The sequence below is a fragment of the Sciurus vulgaris genome (assembly GCF_902686455.1).
Source record: "Sciurus vulgaris genome assembly, chromosome: 12".
In the NCBI taxonomy this organism is placed as follows: Eukaryota; Metazoa; Chordata; class Mammalia; order Rodentia; family Sciuridae; genus Sciurus; species Sciurus vulgaris.
In genome coordinates, this window is record NC_136473.1 from 82,434,729 (window position 1) to 82,451,934 (window position 17,206).

A 17,206-nucleotide genomic window follows, 5' to 3' on the forward strand; every position below is an offset into this window, starting at 1 on the left:
ATTTCCCTTTTAAGCACTTGTTCCGCAGCCTCCTTCAATGAGCCTACAGAGGCCTCAGAAGTGGCAAAGTAGCTGCTCTTTGACAACAGGTGTCTGTCCTCTTACCAACTAAGTCAGCGTTTGAGTTGTCTAGCTGCAGTACCCATTCCTGGGCTCTTGGGCTCAGAGCTCACCCATCCCCGGGCAGATCCCTTTGTTCTGCCCACAGCACTGTCTCCAGCTGGAACTGGCTTGCCAGGGAGCAGGTCCACACTCGGGGGCAGGGCAGGGTGCAGAAAGCAGTCTCGAGGCAGATCGCAGAAGTCAAAGAAACAGAGAGGGATTGGCACCAACCATTCCATGGGATTTCCTCCTCAGAGTTTTCATAAGCACAATATTCTACTACAAGTTGGTGGCCAGCTGGATGGAGCTGGGAGCTGGGAAAACTCTGGTGCATATCTTGCCATCTCTAGTGTCTGTCTGTCTGTCTGTCTCTCTCTCTCTCTTTTTCCAGTATCAGGGATTGAAACCAGGAGCACTCTACCACTGAGCTACATCCCCAGCCCTTTTTATCTTCTACTCTGAGACAGGGTCTCACTTAAGTTGCTGAGGCTGGCCTTAAACTTTGCAGCTCTCCTGCCTCAGCCTCCCAAGTCCCTGAGATCATCTCTAGTCTCTCCTGGAAACTCTCTGAGTTTGGAGACTAGGCATTCCAAAGCCGCTGCCCACATGCTCCACATGCTTGGCATTTATCTTTCATGGGAACTGGGGACCAGACACCAGGCTCCAAGGCCCGGTCTCTCACCTGAGCCACATCAATATTCACATCCTTCAGGTGCAGCACAAGGAGAACAACCGAGTTGAGGATCTGCTGCTTCAAGGGAAAGACGAGGTCTCTCTTCTTGACCTTCGACAGGAGACTTCCGTAGAGCTGGAAGGCCATCAGGCGCAGACACTCCGACTCCTGGGTGAGAAAACACAAATGTGGGGAACACGCCTATGCCACTGGTTACCCAGGGTCACCAGTCCCCGAGTTCCTCCTCCTGCAAGATCTGCTTTGATTCCCCAGCAGCAGGACCCTCCTGCGTCGCCATGGTGTGTCCTCTCTCCGTCTCTCTCCTTTGACAGTCATGGGACAAGAAGGCAGAAGCAATCGACCCCCAACAGAATAGCCGCAGGTCAAGCTGGAGGGACTTCTGCCCCATTCCCTCATTACATAGAGGCATAGAGGAAGAGGGACCCCTCAGGGGACTTCACCTCCTCAAGGAAAGGGCCCAGAGTGAAGGCCAGCTGAATAAGGAAGAAAGAGGAGTGCTGCCAGGTGAGGTCCTCGAGGAGGTGACTCAGCGTCAGGAAGGTCTCCCTCACGATGCCGGTGCAGGAGGAGTAGCAGCACCTCAGCACGTGTGGCTGCAGGATGTGGAGGCGCTTCACCTGCGGAGCAATCGCTGCTCAGGAAAGGCGGAGTCGGGCGACCTTTCCTGCTCCATTTCAGTCTAATCCAGCCCCACAAGCCAGAGCCCTGGGCACACTGTCACTTTTCAACCGGGAGCTAGCTGGTTCTAGCAAAGGGTTTTGGTCAGCGGGAGCAGCACAGGACGGCATTTTGGCGGATGACGTCTTCCTCCGTGGGAAGCCGGGAGAAGACAGAGGAGCCGCCTCCTTCCCAACACCGTCAGTTCCCACGCTCACTGCCTTTCTCATCTGTGATGAGGAGGCTGGTTCAGGAGACCCGGATGACATATCTGGGATCCTGGATTGGCTGAGATTATCCTCTGAAGTGACCCACGGGACAACCTCCTCAGGCGATCTTCCCTGGGAAGGGAGGGAGTATGAACAGCTCAGGCCCTGCTCCTGTGCTTGGTGGACTGGCCTCATGAAGAGCTGATCTCTGATTCCAGGGGTGTGTCCCACCCTGTCTATTAGTAAGCACATCAGAACTCCAGGTCCTATTCCTCCCCCAGGTGACAACATTTCCTGAGAACATGCCCCTGGCCTCTGCTTCATCTTACCAAGTTCTTGTGCTTAGGGAAGATCTCTGTCACCTGCAGCAACAGCTTCACTGTGATTAGCTCCTCATCCTTGAACCAGTTTGCCAAAGTGTGGGTGGCAATGTCATCCACAATGGCTGCCACATCTGGGCACTGGAGCAGCTGACAAAAGAAACCAGGAAAGATAGAAAGGTGAGCAAGAAGGAGCCAGTTGTCAATGACTTTGAATCTAGGTTCCTGCTCACAAGTAAAAGAATGTTGTTAAGGCTTTGGAAGAATCAGTGGAAAGACCAAAGAGTTAAAGGGTCTTCACACCCTTTCATTCCAGAAGTCCGTCATTGATTGATTCTGCAAGTTTTCCTTAGGCATCTTTGATACGGGAACTGTAGGAGATAAAAGTAAGAAACAGCAGTTGATTCTCAAATGATGGAAACCCTCATGTTTCCATTGGAAGCAAGGACTCGTGCCCACCAACCACCCATGAACATCTCTAACCAATAGCAACATGGCACGAACCAAAAGCAAGGAAAAAAAAATCATTATAAGTGGATGCTGATTAATCTAAGGAAAATTTACAAAAAATGTAGAACTTGTATAAAGAGAACGTCAATGCACAGCTAAGTCTTACAGACTGGAAAACAAGCAATTCAATAGGACAATAAGCAAAGAAAATGGGGAGGAATTCACAGAAGGGAAAGTGAGTGTGTGTGTGTGTGTGTGTGTGTGTGTGTGTGTGTGTGTGCTCCGTGGGGAAAAGTGGGTGTGGCAAAGCAAAGATAAAATATAGGAGTATGGTAGGGTTGCCAGAAGGGCAACAAGAACGCTGACCCAGCTTGGGAGGAGTGTCCCATTGGTGGGAAGCATTGCTTATGGGAAACAGGAGGTCCCAGGAGAGAGATTGGCATATTATCATCTGCGGTTGCTGCATGCACAAGTGAGGTGGGTCTGGACTTCCAACCAGTGGGGATGGAGAAGGGATGTCTCAGGAGTGCTGCAAAGCGCACATCAGTCAGAAAGGGAAAGAGAGAAGTCCAAGATAGCCTGCCAGAATAACACGTTTTTAAAGGGAAAAGGGAAAGGGGAATTGTTACAAGATCTTTGTCACTATTATTCCATAGCACTGGGGACCCTGGGGCCAAGCTGGACAATATCAAGCAAGCAATGCTTGAAGGCAAGCCCAGTCACCGACCTAACCAATTAATTCCATTTTGACCCTTTCTGACTCCATTTGGATTCCAGGAACCACACAGGTCTGATTGATTGATTGATAAGCATCTTTATGACAAGAGACCGAAACTGCCCCAAGCAACACTGAGCCTCTCATAACAGATCACCCCATAAGATGGCCCCCAGTAAGCAGGAGCTATTACCCCATGACGGAATCCAGGCTGCCACCTAAGCAGCAACCGTCATCTCACTGGGAACTGAATCACCCCCTCAAGACACCACAACCTCCTCAGAGCTTCACAGAACCAGGCCTGAGATAATGATCAACCAGACCATGGTCTGACCAAGAAGACACTCTCCCAGCTGTTCAAACCCCAGTCATACAAGCCCCGACCCTTGCCTTTGTTCCCCTTTTCTAGAAAGCCTCAAAGTTTCTGTCATCCCTTGAAGACAGATCTTTGGTCACTGAACCCCTATATCTCCTCATCCTGGTGTGGCCACCCTGATTAAAAGCTCCTCTCCTTTCCTTCACCACTGTGGGAGTCTTTGATTGGCATATGAGAACAGGTGGCTGAGCCTGGTCTGTTGGGACCACTGGTAACCTGCTAACTCCAAGGCCACAGCCTTGGTTGCACATTAGGATCACCTGGAGAACTGGAGAAATGCTGTTCCTTGAACCCCACACCACCCCCAGTCTGATTTAGAACCCAAGCATTACTGTTATTTATTTAAAATTCTTCCAGAGATCCAACTAAAGCCGGGGTTGAGGATATTGAAATGCACATGCCAGTGTGGACACCATGATGTGCACAGGTCAGCGCAGGGTGCCAGCTGGGAAGGGCTCACATCAGCCCTCCAACCTAGATGAAAGCAGCCTGCACACTCACACGGTGGAAAACGTTGTGATGGAAAGGTATTGGAATGTAAATGGAACATCAGGAGTTAGCCTCTCTGAGTGTGAGTGGTGCTGGGGATCAAACCCAGGACGTACATACAGGCAAGAAAAAGTCAAAGAATATTCAATGATGAATGGCAAAGGAGATGGGAAGGAATTCAGAGAAGGGCAAGTTCGAGTCACAAAATTCCATGCAGAACTGAAAACTAGAACCAACTTGCTCTCACATCCATTGGGAGAGCAAGAATTGGATGTAAGAAGAGCTAAGTGGTGAGGCTGGGGCAGGAGGATCACCAGCTTAAGGCCAGCCTGAGCTATATAACAAGACCCCCATCTCAAAAAAAGAGCTAACCCATGGTGGAGGAGATCAGAGGGCTCTCTCACGCCTTGCTGGTGTGAGTGTGCATTCCTACTTTGGAAAACCATCTGGCAACACCGTGTGTGTGTGTGTGTGTGTGTGTGTGTGTGTGTGTGTGTGTGTGTGTATTTGAGCAGGGAGAGAGGTGCCTATTTGTGTCCTATATATGAGATACCTGGGGATAAAGGGGTGGGGGAAGGTCTCATGAGGAGGAAGGAAGAAGGCAAAAGTAGAGGAAAATGTTTTTTTTAAAGAAACCAGCATGTATGGTTTCATTCATATATTTGTGTTAAATTATACATATACTTAGAGTATTTAAAACAAAATTAAAAGACCAAAGTTCATCAGCTGCATTTAAGATGTCTGCACTTGCTTTTACATGCACACCTTGGAGTACGCCTAAGTGGGTGTCTCTGCTTATATATTAATGGCAAAGAAGCTTTTGGGGACAAATTACAGAGGTTTTCACTTGTCCTGATTGACAGGCAGGCAAGGGGATCTGCCCTAATTTACTTACTAACATAGTGAGTTTCTTAAATTCTCTGGGCCTCAGTTTCATCCTCTACAAAATAAAGTTAATATCACCTCTCCCACAGTTACGAGAATTAAAATCCCTGGGCTCCTATTTCTTGAGCATCCAGAATTCCAGCACAGGGCCTTTTGTTTTGGAAATATTTCTGCATGTGCTCAGTCCAGGGAAATGGATGAAGATATCAAGACAACAAGCCAGGAGCTTCAAAGGGTTATGAAATGATTGAAATCTTGACCCACTTTCTTAGCCAGTACCTAAAACCCCACGGCTCCCCACTTTGAAATGTGTTAGCTATCCCTTTAATTGCTTTCCTTTAATTGCTATCCTTTAATTGCTAAGAATGGGGTCCACCCATCTCCCTACCTGGGTGCCCCTTTGAGCCTTTTCCTGAACAAACTGCCTCCTCTCTTCCCCTCCTCAGCCTCAAGTTCTGATAAGCATGACAGATGAGTGACTGCCGGTTCCTGTGTCCACTCGTTTCTGTGGGTGCCGTGCTTTTGGGGTACTTGAAGAGTGATTCTCAGTCCTAGCTGTACTTCTAGAATACCGGACTTGGGAGGTTCTGGGCAAACCAATGCCTGGACCCATTCCAGACCAACTCAAATAGAAGAGCCAGGCAGAGAGTGAGGAACGTGGGGGTGGCCTGGCAATAGCAGGTATGAGAGCTCCAGCGGACCCTAATATGCCACCAGGTTTCCGAACTACTGCTCTAAACGGAGTGGCGGTCATCTTGGGGTATCTACTGCTCTCTCAGGCTTGTACCTGGTGCCATTTCTCAAAGCTGGGTTCAAGGACTCCCTGTACTACAACAGGAACTGAGGTGCTTTCAGAAAACAAAGACTTCTGGGTCTCACCCCAGAGAGACTGCATCCAAGTCCCTGAGGACGGGGTCCAGAAAGCTGCATTTTGAACAGCTTCCTCAATGACATGAGATGCGTAAGATGCGATGATACACGGATGCTTGAGCCCCTCTGCACTAAGGCGCCCCCTTCCGAGCTCTGCATCCGACTTTCCCCATCCCTGCATCCTCAGCAGGCGCTCTGCCACGGTGACCTACATCCCTGAATGCCTGTCTCAGCACCCACGCCAGCATGCACGTCCCAGCACACCACAGGAGCCCCTTCCCACAAGATGCAGATGCCCTGTAACCACGTAAGGGTACATGAGGACATCAGGATGACATCTTTCTGTGTTCTGGTATTAGTATCGTGTTATCATCTATCACTGTTCAAAATAATCCAGTTCCTGTTTTGTTTCGTCTTGTTTTTAATCAGGTTGCTTGAATTTGGAAAAAAAAAAAAAAGCTTATTTAAAGCTATGGTGAGACAGAAACTTTCCCAAACTCTCCCCAACACTGCTGGTATAGATTGGTGGTGGTGAGCAATTTGCTGTTAATATCAAAAGTCAAAGAAGACATTCATGCTTTTTGAACCTATACTTCCGCTTGTTGTAGTCAATACTTAGGGAAACAATCTGACAGACGGGCAAGGGCTTTTGCACAGAGAGTTATTCATAATGACGTAAAATTAGAAACAGAAGGTCCAAACAATTATAGAACATCTTTGTGATAAAATATTCTATCACCATTGAAAGTTATGTTCACAAAGAACATGAAATGACATAGTTAGAAGCTTGAAAAGAGGGGGATACAGAATATTAAGAGAGAATGATCTCAACCCTCTCTCTCTCTCTCTCTCTCACACACACACACACACACACACACACACCTCCAAACAGGCAAAAACCTAAAATGCTTTCCTTTGTACATGGTGATGATTAATGATTTGGTAATATTTAGTATACTTTTTCCACATTTTCCAAATTTTCTACACATTTCCTGTCAGGTGACTTCAGTGACATTGAGCTAATCAGGGTACTGAGCAAAGATCAATTTTAAAAGGCTGATATGGCGGAAGGAAAGAGCTGTGTTTTTCTATGAAGTCAGGGCAGAGTCTTGAGATTCAAGAGGGAATCAAATCCTCTAACTCAAGGAAACCCAATGAAGTATTATTAGTAAGATCCTCAATCCTTCTGGGAGGTTGGGAAGTCAAACAGGCCGGGTGTATAGACCATGGGGTATATGGCTGACTTCCAGAGGGACCGGCTCCCCCCGCTCCTCCCGCAGCGCCAGTCACCTCTGTCAGGAACACGAGGGCTGTTATGTGGTTGGGACAGTTCATGTCCTGGAGGATGCTGATGATGAAGCTGAAGATGGGGCGGTTGTGCCAGCAGTTCTTGATCACCAGGGACCTACCGACCAGAGCACAGTGATCAGGGGAGGATTGGGCAGCAGGGAGGACAAGGAGCACAGAAGGTCCTCCAGCCAGAGCCCTAGAAGTGGCTTACCTGGCCAGCAGGGTGACTCCGTCGTAGTGTTTCTCAGGATCCACAAGCAGATTCCAGCCCCCAAACGTGTGGACATAAGTCACGAGTTCCTCATAGCCAGAGCTGTTCATCAAGGTCTTCAGGGCCTCCACCGTGGAGCTGGGGAAGAGCAGCAGCAGGCCGGAAGTCATCCCCACCCCGCTCCCGCTCCCAGCCGCCTGCCCGACTCCAGCCTCCCAGCGATCGTGGGTTGCAGGCAGTGGGACAACCCTTAGCCACCCTGCGTAACATCTGACAAATGAGGAGCCCGAGGCCAAGAAGGTTGTGGCGCCTCCAAGATGACAGGCAAGGCTGCCGAGGGCTAGAGACCAAATCCAGGTCTGCGGAACCAGGCGTCTTGCCTTGATTTGATTTTGAATCTCTGCACCAGCCCAGTTAGCCAGACGTAAAGAGTCTTTTCTAAAAAGTCCCGGAAGACTCCTCCAGACGATGTGTGAACAGCATCCCCGGTGCCCCGCAGGAGGGGTGGAAACAGTGTCCCTCTGGCAGGCCGGAAGTCCCAAGCCGCGCACACGCCCACCCAAAGGCCAACGTACCTTACAGGGTCCATGCATTCCATGACAAGCTGCTGTTCCTGGAGCATTTCAGCACTTTCTTCAAGCACGAGAAAGGAGACCTGGAAGAGCAGCCTTACGTACAGAGAGGAGAAGAAGGTATGCAGCTCCATCCGCCGACTGGGTTCCTGCAGGAGCTCGTAGATGGCCCTGGTGGCCTGGGGGTAGGGAGGAGAATGGGAGCGTCATCGCCTTTGTCACCACGCCACTCACGGAAGCAGTCTTGCCCTGGGAAGGCCTGGCTGTGTGAGCCAGGAAAGCACAGCGGGGTTTCTAGAGTGGCACTGTTTCAAGCACTCTAATAGCCATGGGGATTGTTTTCCTGGTCATCCTTGAGAGTTCAGGAGGGGCTGGGTGTTTGTCTTCCCTCAGCTCCACCATGTGAGACCAGGAATCCATTTCTTCTCCATTTCTTCTGTCCCCTGACAAGGCAGCCATCTGAAAATCCTCCCTCAACCCAACCTGGAGAGCCTGCTGTTGGAGTGCTCGACCAAACACTGGTGCCTAAAAGGTAGAGGCCCACAGAACTGAAGAGAGCCTGGCACAGCGCCCTGGGCAGCCCCTTCCCAGCACCCAGCCCTCCACTGGCCCCTTCGTACAATCCATGGGGAGATCCTTGACGTGTGGCTGCGCTCCTGGTCCTTTTTTGCCTGGAATGGAATCAGCCTCTGCAGCAGATATTCCATGATCACCTCGTAGCCTTTTGGGAAGGATGCCAGGATCTCCCAGGGATGGCGCATCCCTCTGCAAAGTCAGAAGCCACCAACATGGTCACACACCCCCCGCCCCCCGGGTGGCCCTTTCTCTATGGGTCTCTCCCTTCATTATCTTTCTTTCCTTTCACCACCTCCAGACTTCCCTGTTCTCTGTTATCTTGCAAACAGGTAAATCTGAAAATGTTCACTTTGGTGTAGGAACCTGATTTAAGAAAACATCTGGGGGCTGGGGTTGTGGCTCAGTGGTAGAGCACTTGCCCAGTATGTGTCAGGCCCTGGGTCTGATCCTCGGCACCACACACACAAAAATAAATTTAAAAAAGGTATTGTGTTCATCTACAATTTTTAAAAAAATTTAAAAAAGGAAAGGGAGATGACAAAAACAAATAATACTAGAAATTTAAATAAAAATAAAAGAAACAATAACTACAGGACTGAGATTGTGGCTCAGTGGTGAGCACTTGCCTAGCACACGTGAGGCACTGGGTTTGATCCTCAGCACCACATGTAAAAACTAAATAAAATTAAGTTATAAAAAGAGAAAAGAAAACATTTGAGATCAAGTTTATTAGCTATACTTGAATGGACCTGATCAAGTCCGGTCCCTCTGAACCCGTCCAAACTCTCCTTACAGCTTAAGACCCAGAACATGGCCTCTATCTGCCAGACTGCCCTTCCAGTCTGTAATGCCCAGTGTGACGCCCAATGTCCCTCTGCAGGCCAGATCTGATGACTTCCCTTCACAACCCCCTTCCAGCCTCCCAGGCCCATTTTCCTCTGAAGCTTCACACGTTTTTCCCTTTGCCTGGCATATTTCCCCATATCTAGATCGGACAAAATCACATGCAGAACAGAAGGACATATCTGAAAATTATTTTCTACAAACAACATAATAATATTTTAAATAAAGCTGCATAATGTCTTCAAGAAGCTATAGTCTTTTTTTCCCTCTTTTTTTTTTTTGTACCGGGAATTGAACCCAGGAGCGCTTAACCCCTGAGCCACTTCCCCAGCCCTGTTTTGTATTTTATTTAGAAAGGGTCTCCTTGAGTTGCTTAGAGCCTTGCTAAGTTGCTGAGGCTGGCTTTGAAACTCACAATCCTCCTGCCTCAGCCTCCAGAGACACGGGGATTAGAGGCATGCCTGCTACACCCAGCGAGTTATAGCCTTCTGAAATAGGAAAAGAGAACAACAAGAAAATGAAGGAGAGATAAGACAGAGACAAAGAGACTTCACAGCTAGCAACATGCCACCCTGGGTGCTCCAGGGACAAAGACAAAGAAAAAAAAATGGTCTTCAACAAAATAATAGCAATTGGACTGCCAGCAACTTCTTAACAGCAGCTGTGGAAAGCAGAAGACAAGAGGTTGAATCTTCCAAGAGCTGAACAAAGACAAATGTCAACCTACAAAAGTTTCCCAGCAAACCTGTCATTAAGGCAGACTTGCTACATTTGTGAATCAATAGAAATAGATGGCTTGATCAAAAGATTCTCACTAGAGGATAAACTCCTAAAAGACAAACTTCAAGAGAGAAGAAAAGCAATTTCACAAGGAAAATCTGAGATGCCAGAAGGGATGGTACACAAAATGATAAATATACCTATAAATCTATATACAATGCTAGTGTAAGAATGTTCATAAAAACTCTGTTAATGATAGCAAAAGCTGGCTGGGCATGGTGGTGCACCTCTGTATTTCCAGTTTCTTGAGAGGGCACAAGGATCACAAGTTCAAGGCCAACTTGGACAACCTAGCAAGACGCTGTCTCGAAATAAAATTTAAAAAGGGTTGGGGGTGTAGCCCAGTGGTCAAGTGCTTGCCTAGCATGTGCAAAGCCCTGAATTCAATCCATATAAATGAGTGATAGCAAATAACTAGAGAAAGTCCTTCACAAGAGAATGGATAAAGTATGGAAGCCCAGCACAGTGACTCACACCTGTAATCCCAACAACTCAGGAGGCTGAGGCAGGAGGATCACAAGTTTTGAGGCCAGCCTGGGCAACTTAGTGACTCTTGTCTCAAAATTTTAAAAAAGGCTGGAAATGTAGCTTTGTGGCACAGCACCCAGGGGTTCAATCCCAAGTACCATAATAAATAAATTAATTAATCACACAATGAAATATTATAAAATCATTTAAATGGTTGATTTCTCTACCTCTAACAGTGAGCTGAATGAACCATGAACTGAACCTAGCAACATAATATTAAGAATTTGAGGACTGGGGAAATAGCTCAGTTGGTAGAATGTTTGCCTCACAAGCACAAGGCTCAGCACTGCAAGAGAAAAAAAAAAAGAATTTGACAGATCCAATACACAAAATAAATTCAGATATGGAGATTTACTAACACACTTAATAAGCCTGACATAATAGATAACTTTGCATGTAATAGAAAATACAAGTTTTATTTCAAGAACCCAATAATATACAGTAGAATTAATAACCATAATCTTCCTAATCTATATCTCACACACACACACCTCAATACAGTCTCAAAAGGAGACCTTAAGATCATGTTTTATAATTTTCATGCCAAAAAAAAAAAAAAAAACTAGAAAAAGATGACCATGCTACCCTCAACAGCAAGGTGCTAAGCAACTCAGTGAGAGCGTCTCTAAAAAACAAAACAAGGCTGCGGATGTGGCTCAGTGGTCAAGTGTCCCTGAGTTCAATTCTTGGTACCAAAAAAAAAAAAAATATATATGATAGCAAGTGGCTACAATCCCAACTATTTGGGATACTGATGCAAGAGGATCACAAGTTCAAGGGCAGCCTGGGAAACTTAACAAGATTCTGTTTCAAAATAAAAACTCAAAAGGGCCAGGCTGTAGCTCAATGGTAGAGCATTCACTTGCCTCACATAGGTGAGGCCCTGGGTTCAAATCCCCAGTACTACAAAAGGAAGGGAGGGAGGGAGAAAAGTAGGGAAGAAGGAAATTAACAACAACAACTAAAACTAAGAGTAAAAAGCAGAAGAAGATCCTTAGAATAGAGAGAAGGGAACAGGAGGAAGGAGAAGGGAAGGGGAAGTACTGGGACTGAATTAGAGCAAGTGCTAGTCCATGCTTTTTTTTTTTTTAGTTTTTTAAATTTGTTCTAATTTGTTGTACATGACAGTAGAATGCATTTACACATTTTGATAGATCATACATGCTTTTTTAAGATTATGTCAAGATGAATCCTAACATTATGTATAACTAGAAAGAATCAACAAAAAGCGCTTGCTTGACATGCATGAGGCCCTGAGTTCTATCCTCAGCACCACATAAAAATAAAATAAAGGTATTGTGTTCACGTACAACCAGTGTACACACACACACATACACCCACACACACATACACACTCACACACACATTAAAAAAAAAAAAAAGAATTTTGAAAAACAAAAAAGCCCCTCTTTCCCCTGCTTAAAACTAAAGTCACTAGAAAAATAAAAAAAGACTTCGTCATTCCTTTCTTAGTAATCAATAGGTACATAGACAGAAAATCGGCAAGGATACAGAAGTCTTGAACAACCAACCTAATTTACAAAACGTAAATCAGGTTAGATTTTGAAAACTTAGGAATAGCAGACAGATTGGAGAGCAAAGTCAAAACTGGACAAAAATATCCCTATTTTTAAGTGTCCCAGATTTCTTTTTTTTTTTTTTTTTATTTTGTCCCCCAGCTTTGACCTGAAGTTGACCCCAGTGCTAAACTATGCAGCAGGCTCAGGCAGCACAATCTCTGAGTGAAACTGTCTCCTGGGCCAGAGGACTGGGAAAAAGGGTTCCTGTGAGTCAGAGCATGAGTGGAATCTTTGTTTCTTTGTCTTTTTTCTCTCCCAGCCCGGCCCCGGGTGACTCCAGACGCAGAACTGCAGAGAGGTCTTCTCCTCCTCCTTCATTACTTTTGCAGTGCTGAGTGTGGCTCAGGTGCTCCCACGCTGAGCCACACTCCCGTCTCCCTAGCCGTCTCTCTGCTCCCTTCAATTCCCTGGAGGTGGCTGTGCAACCGTATCAGCAGAGGCAGCGCAAGCTTGAGGGAAACCCAGCTTTCTTCCAGGGGGAGGACCCGGGAAGGGGTCCCCAGGAGTCAGAAAGTGGGGGTAATCTCAGAAAAGAGAGCAAGGAATCCCCAGATTCTGTGGGTGAGCCCATGCAAGTCCTGTGATCACCCCTGAGGTGCACAGACATAGGACAGGCCCAAATGACCCTGAGACACCAGACAATGCGTGTGGAAGAAGAGTCATCAGTCCCCAACTCCAGGGTGAGTGAAAATGTTCTTCAGAAATTAAGGTAAAATATGACACACTCTCATGTGAAAGAAAACTAAAAGAATTTATCACCCAAAGACCTGCTGAACGTTGTAAATATTTAGGTATATATAGCAGACTATTTTTCTTCCTATTTCTATTATATATATATATATATAAATAGATATAAACTTAAGGGGAGAAAAATATATAATATATATTATTTATATATAAAACAACTCAAAATGTATGACATGCTTAGTGGGTTCTCTTTAATATGTGTAGATGCAAATGGTAACTGTAACATGAGGCAGGTAAAGTGGAGGAAGCTGTATGTTTATGCTTCCTTTTTTGAAGTTGTAAAATATTAAAGTTAGACACAAACCTATAGGTATGAACCTTCCTAATAATCCAACAAGTTGATATAAAATGTCACAATCCAATGATTACATCTAAATGGACTACTTGAAACAACTCAAATAATTCAAAAGAATGCAAGAAAGGAGAACTTAGGACAAAACCCAAAGGGACAAATAGAAAACAAATCATAAAATGGCAGACATCAATTCAGACATATTAGGAATTACATTAATTACAAATGATCTAAATGTACCGACTGAAAGAGATTTTCGGATTGGATAAAAACACAAGAGATCTGTGCTGTATAGAAGAAACCCATTTTAAATATAATGACACAGATTAGTTAACATAAAAGAATGAAAAAACTGTCCGGCTTGGTGGCACACACCTGTAATCCCTGTGTCTCAGGAGGCTGAGGCAGGATAGCAAGTTCAAAGTCAGCCTCAGGGGGCTGGGGAGATAGCTCAGCTGGTAGAGTGCTTGCCTCGAAAGTGCAAGGCCCTGAGTTCGATCCCCAGTACCGCCAAAAAAAAAAAAAAAAAAAAAAAAAAAAAAAAAAAAAGTCAGCCTCAGCAACTTAGTGAAGATCTAGGTAACTTTGCAAGACCTTGTCTCAAAATGAAAAATAAAACCTGCTGGGGATAAGGCTCAGGGGTTAAGTGCCCCCGAGCCATGCAAATACAAATCAAAAGAAAAAAAAAGTGGCCACATTAATATCAGACAAAGTAAACTTCAGGACAAAGAATATTACCAGGGATGATCAGAGACATGAATGATAAGACGGTCAATTTATCAAAAAGATGTAGCAATGTTAAATATGTACACATGTAACAAAATAGACGAAGCAAAAAGTAGTAGAACTGAAGGAATAAATAGGCGAATCCATAATTACATTTGGCGAATTCAAAAATTCTTGATAGTGTACATAGATAGAAAATCGGCAAGGATCTCAAAGTCTTGAATAACTCTATCGACTGTCTTAATCTAATTCACACAACACTCCAGGCACTGAAAGAATGCGTTCTTTTTTCAGGAGCATATGAAACATTCACCATGATATGCCACATATTCTGGGCTGAAAATGAACCTTAACAAATTTTAAAGAATAGAAGTCATACAAAGTACATATCCTTCCGTAACAGATTTAACTAGAAATCAGAAATAGAAAAAAGTCTGGAAAATCTTCACACATTGGGAAATTAAACACTTCAGAGTTGTTCAGAGGTCAGAGAGAAAACACCAAGAGAAATTAGAAAATATTTTTGAACTAAATGAAAATAAAAATACAACATATCAAAATTTGTTGGGTGCAATTGAAGCTATGTGTAGAGAGAAATTCATAGCATTAAAATGCTTTTTCTTTGCTGGGCACCATGGTGCGCATCTATCTATAATATCATGACTCGGGAGGCTGAGGCAGGAGGATGGCAAGTTCAAGGCCAGGATCAGCAACTTAGCAAGGCCCTAAACAACTTAGTGAGACCCTATCTCAAAATAAAATATGAATAAAATGGGGCTGGGGATGTGGCTCAGTGGTTAAGCACTTCTGGGTTTAACCCCTAGTACCCCCAAAAATAAAATAAAAAATAAAGTGCTTTTTTTTCTTTCAATGCAGGGCATCAAATCCAGGGCCTCACATATGTTAGGCAAGTGCCTTACCACTGATCTACATCCCTAGCCCCAAAATGCTTATTTTAAAAAAGAAGAAGAAAAAAGAAATCTCTTAAATTTACATTCTTATCTTTAAAAAGATGAGCAAAGCTGGGGTGTAGCTCAGTGGTATAGTGCTTGCCTACCATGCATGAGGCCCTGAGTTCTTCAATCTCTAGTACCATCAAAAAAAAAAAAAAAAAAAAAGAAGAACAAATTAATACAAAATAATAGATAGTCTGAATGGTCCTAACCTCTGAGTAAATTCAATTTATAATTTTAACACTTTTATTTATTTTATTTTTTAAATTTTTTTGGTGCTGGGGATTGAACCCAGGGCCTTGTGCTTATAAGGCAAGCACTCTACTGACTGAGCTATCTCCCCAGCCCCTAATTTTAACACTTTTAAAAAAATAAATTATCTATAATTTCATTAGTGAATTCTACCAAACATTTGGAGAAAAGTAATACCTATTTTATAAAATCTCATCCAAAATACAAAGATAAGAGAATACTTCCAGGGCTGGGGTTGTGACTCAGTGGTAGAAACCTTGCTTAGCACATGTGAGGCACTGGATTTGATCCCCAGTACTGCATAAAAAAATAAACAAAATAAAGTTATCATGTCCATCTAAAACTAAAAATATTTTTTAACAAAAGAGAATACTTCAAAACCATCTTCTGAGTTCAGTAATACCATGACACCAAAATCAGACAATAAAGAGAGAGGAGAGACAGAGAGAGAAAGAAAGAGAGAGAGAGACTGACTACAGATTGATATCCCCATGGAAAATGTCCTCAATAAAATAGTAAATTGAACCCAGAAATACCTAAAGAAGAAAATACATCATAACCACATGGGGTGCACCTGAGAAAGCCAAGTAGTTCCTTAGGAAAAAATGTAATTTGCCGTATAAACAAGATGAAAAAAAAAAACAAAAAACTACACACTCATTTCAATAGAAGCAATTAAAAAAAAAAAAAACTTGACTAACTGTGATCTCCCTTCATGATAAACACTCTCAGCAAACTAGAAATAGAAAGGAACTTTCTTAAGCTGACAAAGGACATTAAAAGTATCATACTTCATGGTGAAATACTCCCTCTAAGATGGGAGCAAGGCCAAGACATCCACCTTCACCGTTCTTAACATTGACCAGGAGTCCTGGTCAGTGCAATAAAGCAAGAAAAAGAAATACAAATTGGAAAGAAAGAACTAAAAATTCTCTCTACTTACAGATGACACGATTGTCTATACAGAATATCCCAATGACTCTCCAACAAAAAAGTTCCAAGAACTAATGAGTTTAGCAAGATTGCAGGATATAAGGTCAATTTACAAAAATCTATGTCATTTATGTATACTAGTAATAAACTATTGAAATGTTTAAAAATTATTTAACTGCTATTTACAATTGTACAAAAAATACTTAGGAATGTTAAGGTAACATTCTTAACTAACATTTAATTGTAAGATATATATGCTGAAAAACACAAAAGGGTGATGGAAGGAATTTTTAATGTCTAAATGGAGAGATACATTCATGGATCACAGACCTGATATTGTAAAGATGACAATTTTCAATTTTCCTCATATTTATCAACAGATGCAACACAATCTCTTTTAAAAATACCACCAATCTTTTTTCAAAGAAATAATAATGCCATATAAATTATGAAATTTAGATGGGAAAACAAAGGAAATAGAATGGCCAAAACAATTTTGGAAAAGAGTAACAAAATTGGAGAATTCATACTACTTGATTCTAAGACTTCATATATAAACTATACTGATCTATGCAGATCAATGGAACAGAAGAGAGAACTCATAAACAGACCTACACAAATAGAGTCAAGTGATTTCTGATAAAGGTACAAAGGCAACTCAATGGAGAAAGTTTAGTGTCTTCAACAAAGGGTGCTAGAACAATCAGACATCACACACAACAAACTGAACCTCAACCCATTCCTAACACTTTATTTTTAAAAAACTAACAATGAATCAAAAACAAAACATGGAAGTATAAAAGCTCTAGACGAAAACATGGGAGGAAATCTCTGTGACCTTAAACTTGATTAATGAAGGGGGGGGAGATAAATTGTACTTCATCACATTAAATTTTTTTTTTTGTCTACTTAAGAGAATAAGAAGATAATCCTCAAAATGGGGAAGATTTTTGAAAACTTATGTCTCTAACCAAAGACTTGCATCCAGAATACAAAAAGAACTCTCAGTAAGAAAACAAACAACCCAGTCAAGAAATAGGTAAAGGAGCCGGGCACTGTGGCACATGCCTATAATCCCAGCAGCTCAGGATGCTGAGGCAGGAGGATCTCAAGTTCAAAACGAGCCTCAGAAAAGCAACTTAGCAAGACCCTAAGC

General features: G+C 43.7%; 1 protein-coding gene across 1 annotated transcript in view; it reads right to left on the minus strand.

Moving 5' to 3' along the window:
- LOC306642225 (maestro heat-like repeat-containing protein family member 7) overlaps positions 1-17,206 on the minus strand; it is a 39,075-nt gene that overhangs the window by 5,893 nt on the left and 15,976 nt on the right. Inside the window, exons 13-19 of the mRNA XM_079107835.1 lie at positions 8,461-8,605; positions 7,844-8,019; positions 7,269-7,406; positions 7,058-7,172; positions 1,992-2,132; positions 1,237-1,413; positions 785-943 (exon numbers count right to left, since the gene is read on the minus strand). Of these exons, the coding sequence (XP_078963961.1) occupies positions 785-943; positions 1,237-1,413; positions 1,992-2,132; positions 7,058-7,172; positions 7,269-7,406; positions 7,844-8,019; positions 8,461-8,605 (1,051 nt within the window). The remainder of the gene's footprint in view (positions 1-784; positions 944-1,236; positions 1,414-1,991; positions 2,133-7,057; positions 7,173-7,268; positions 7,407-7,843; positions 8,020-8,460; positions 8,606-17,206) is intronic.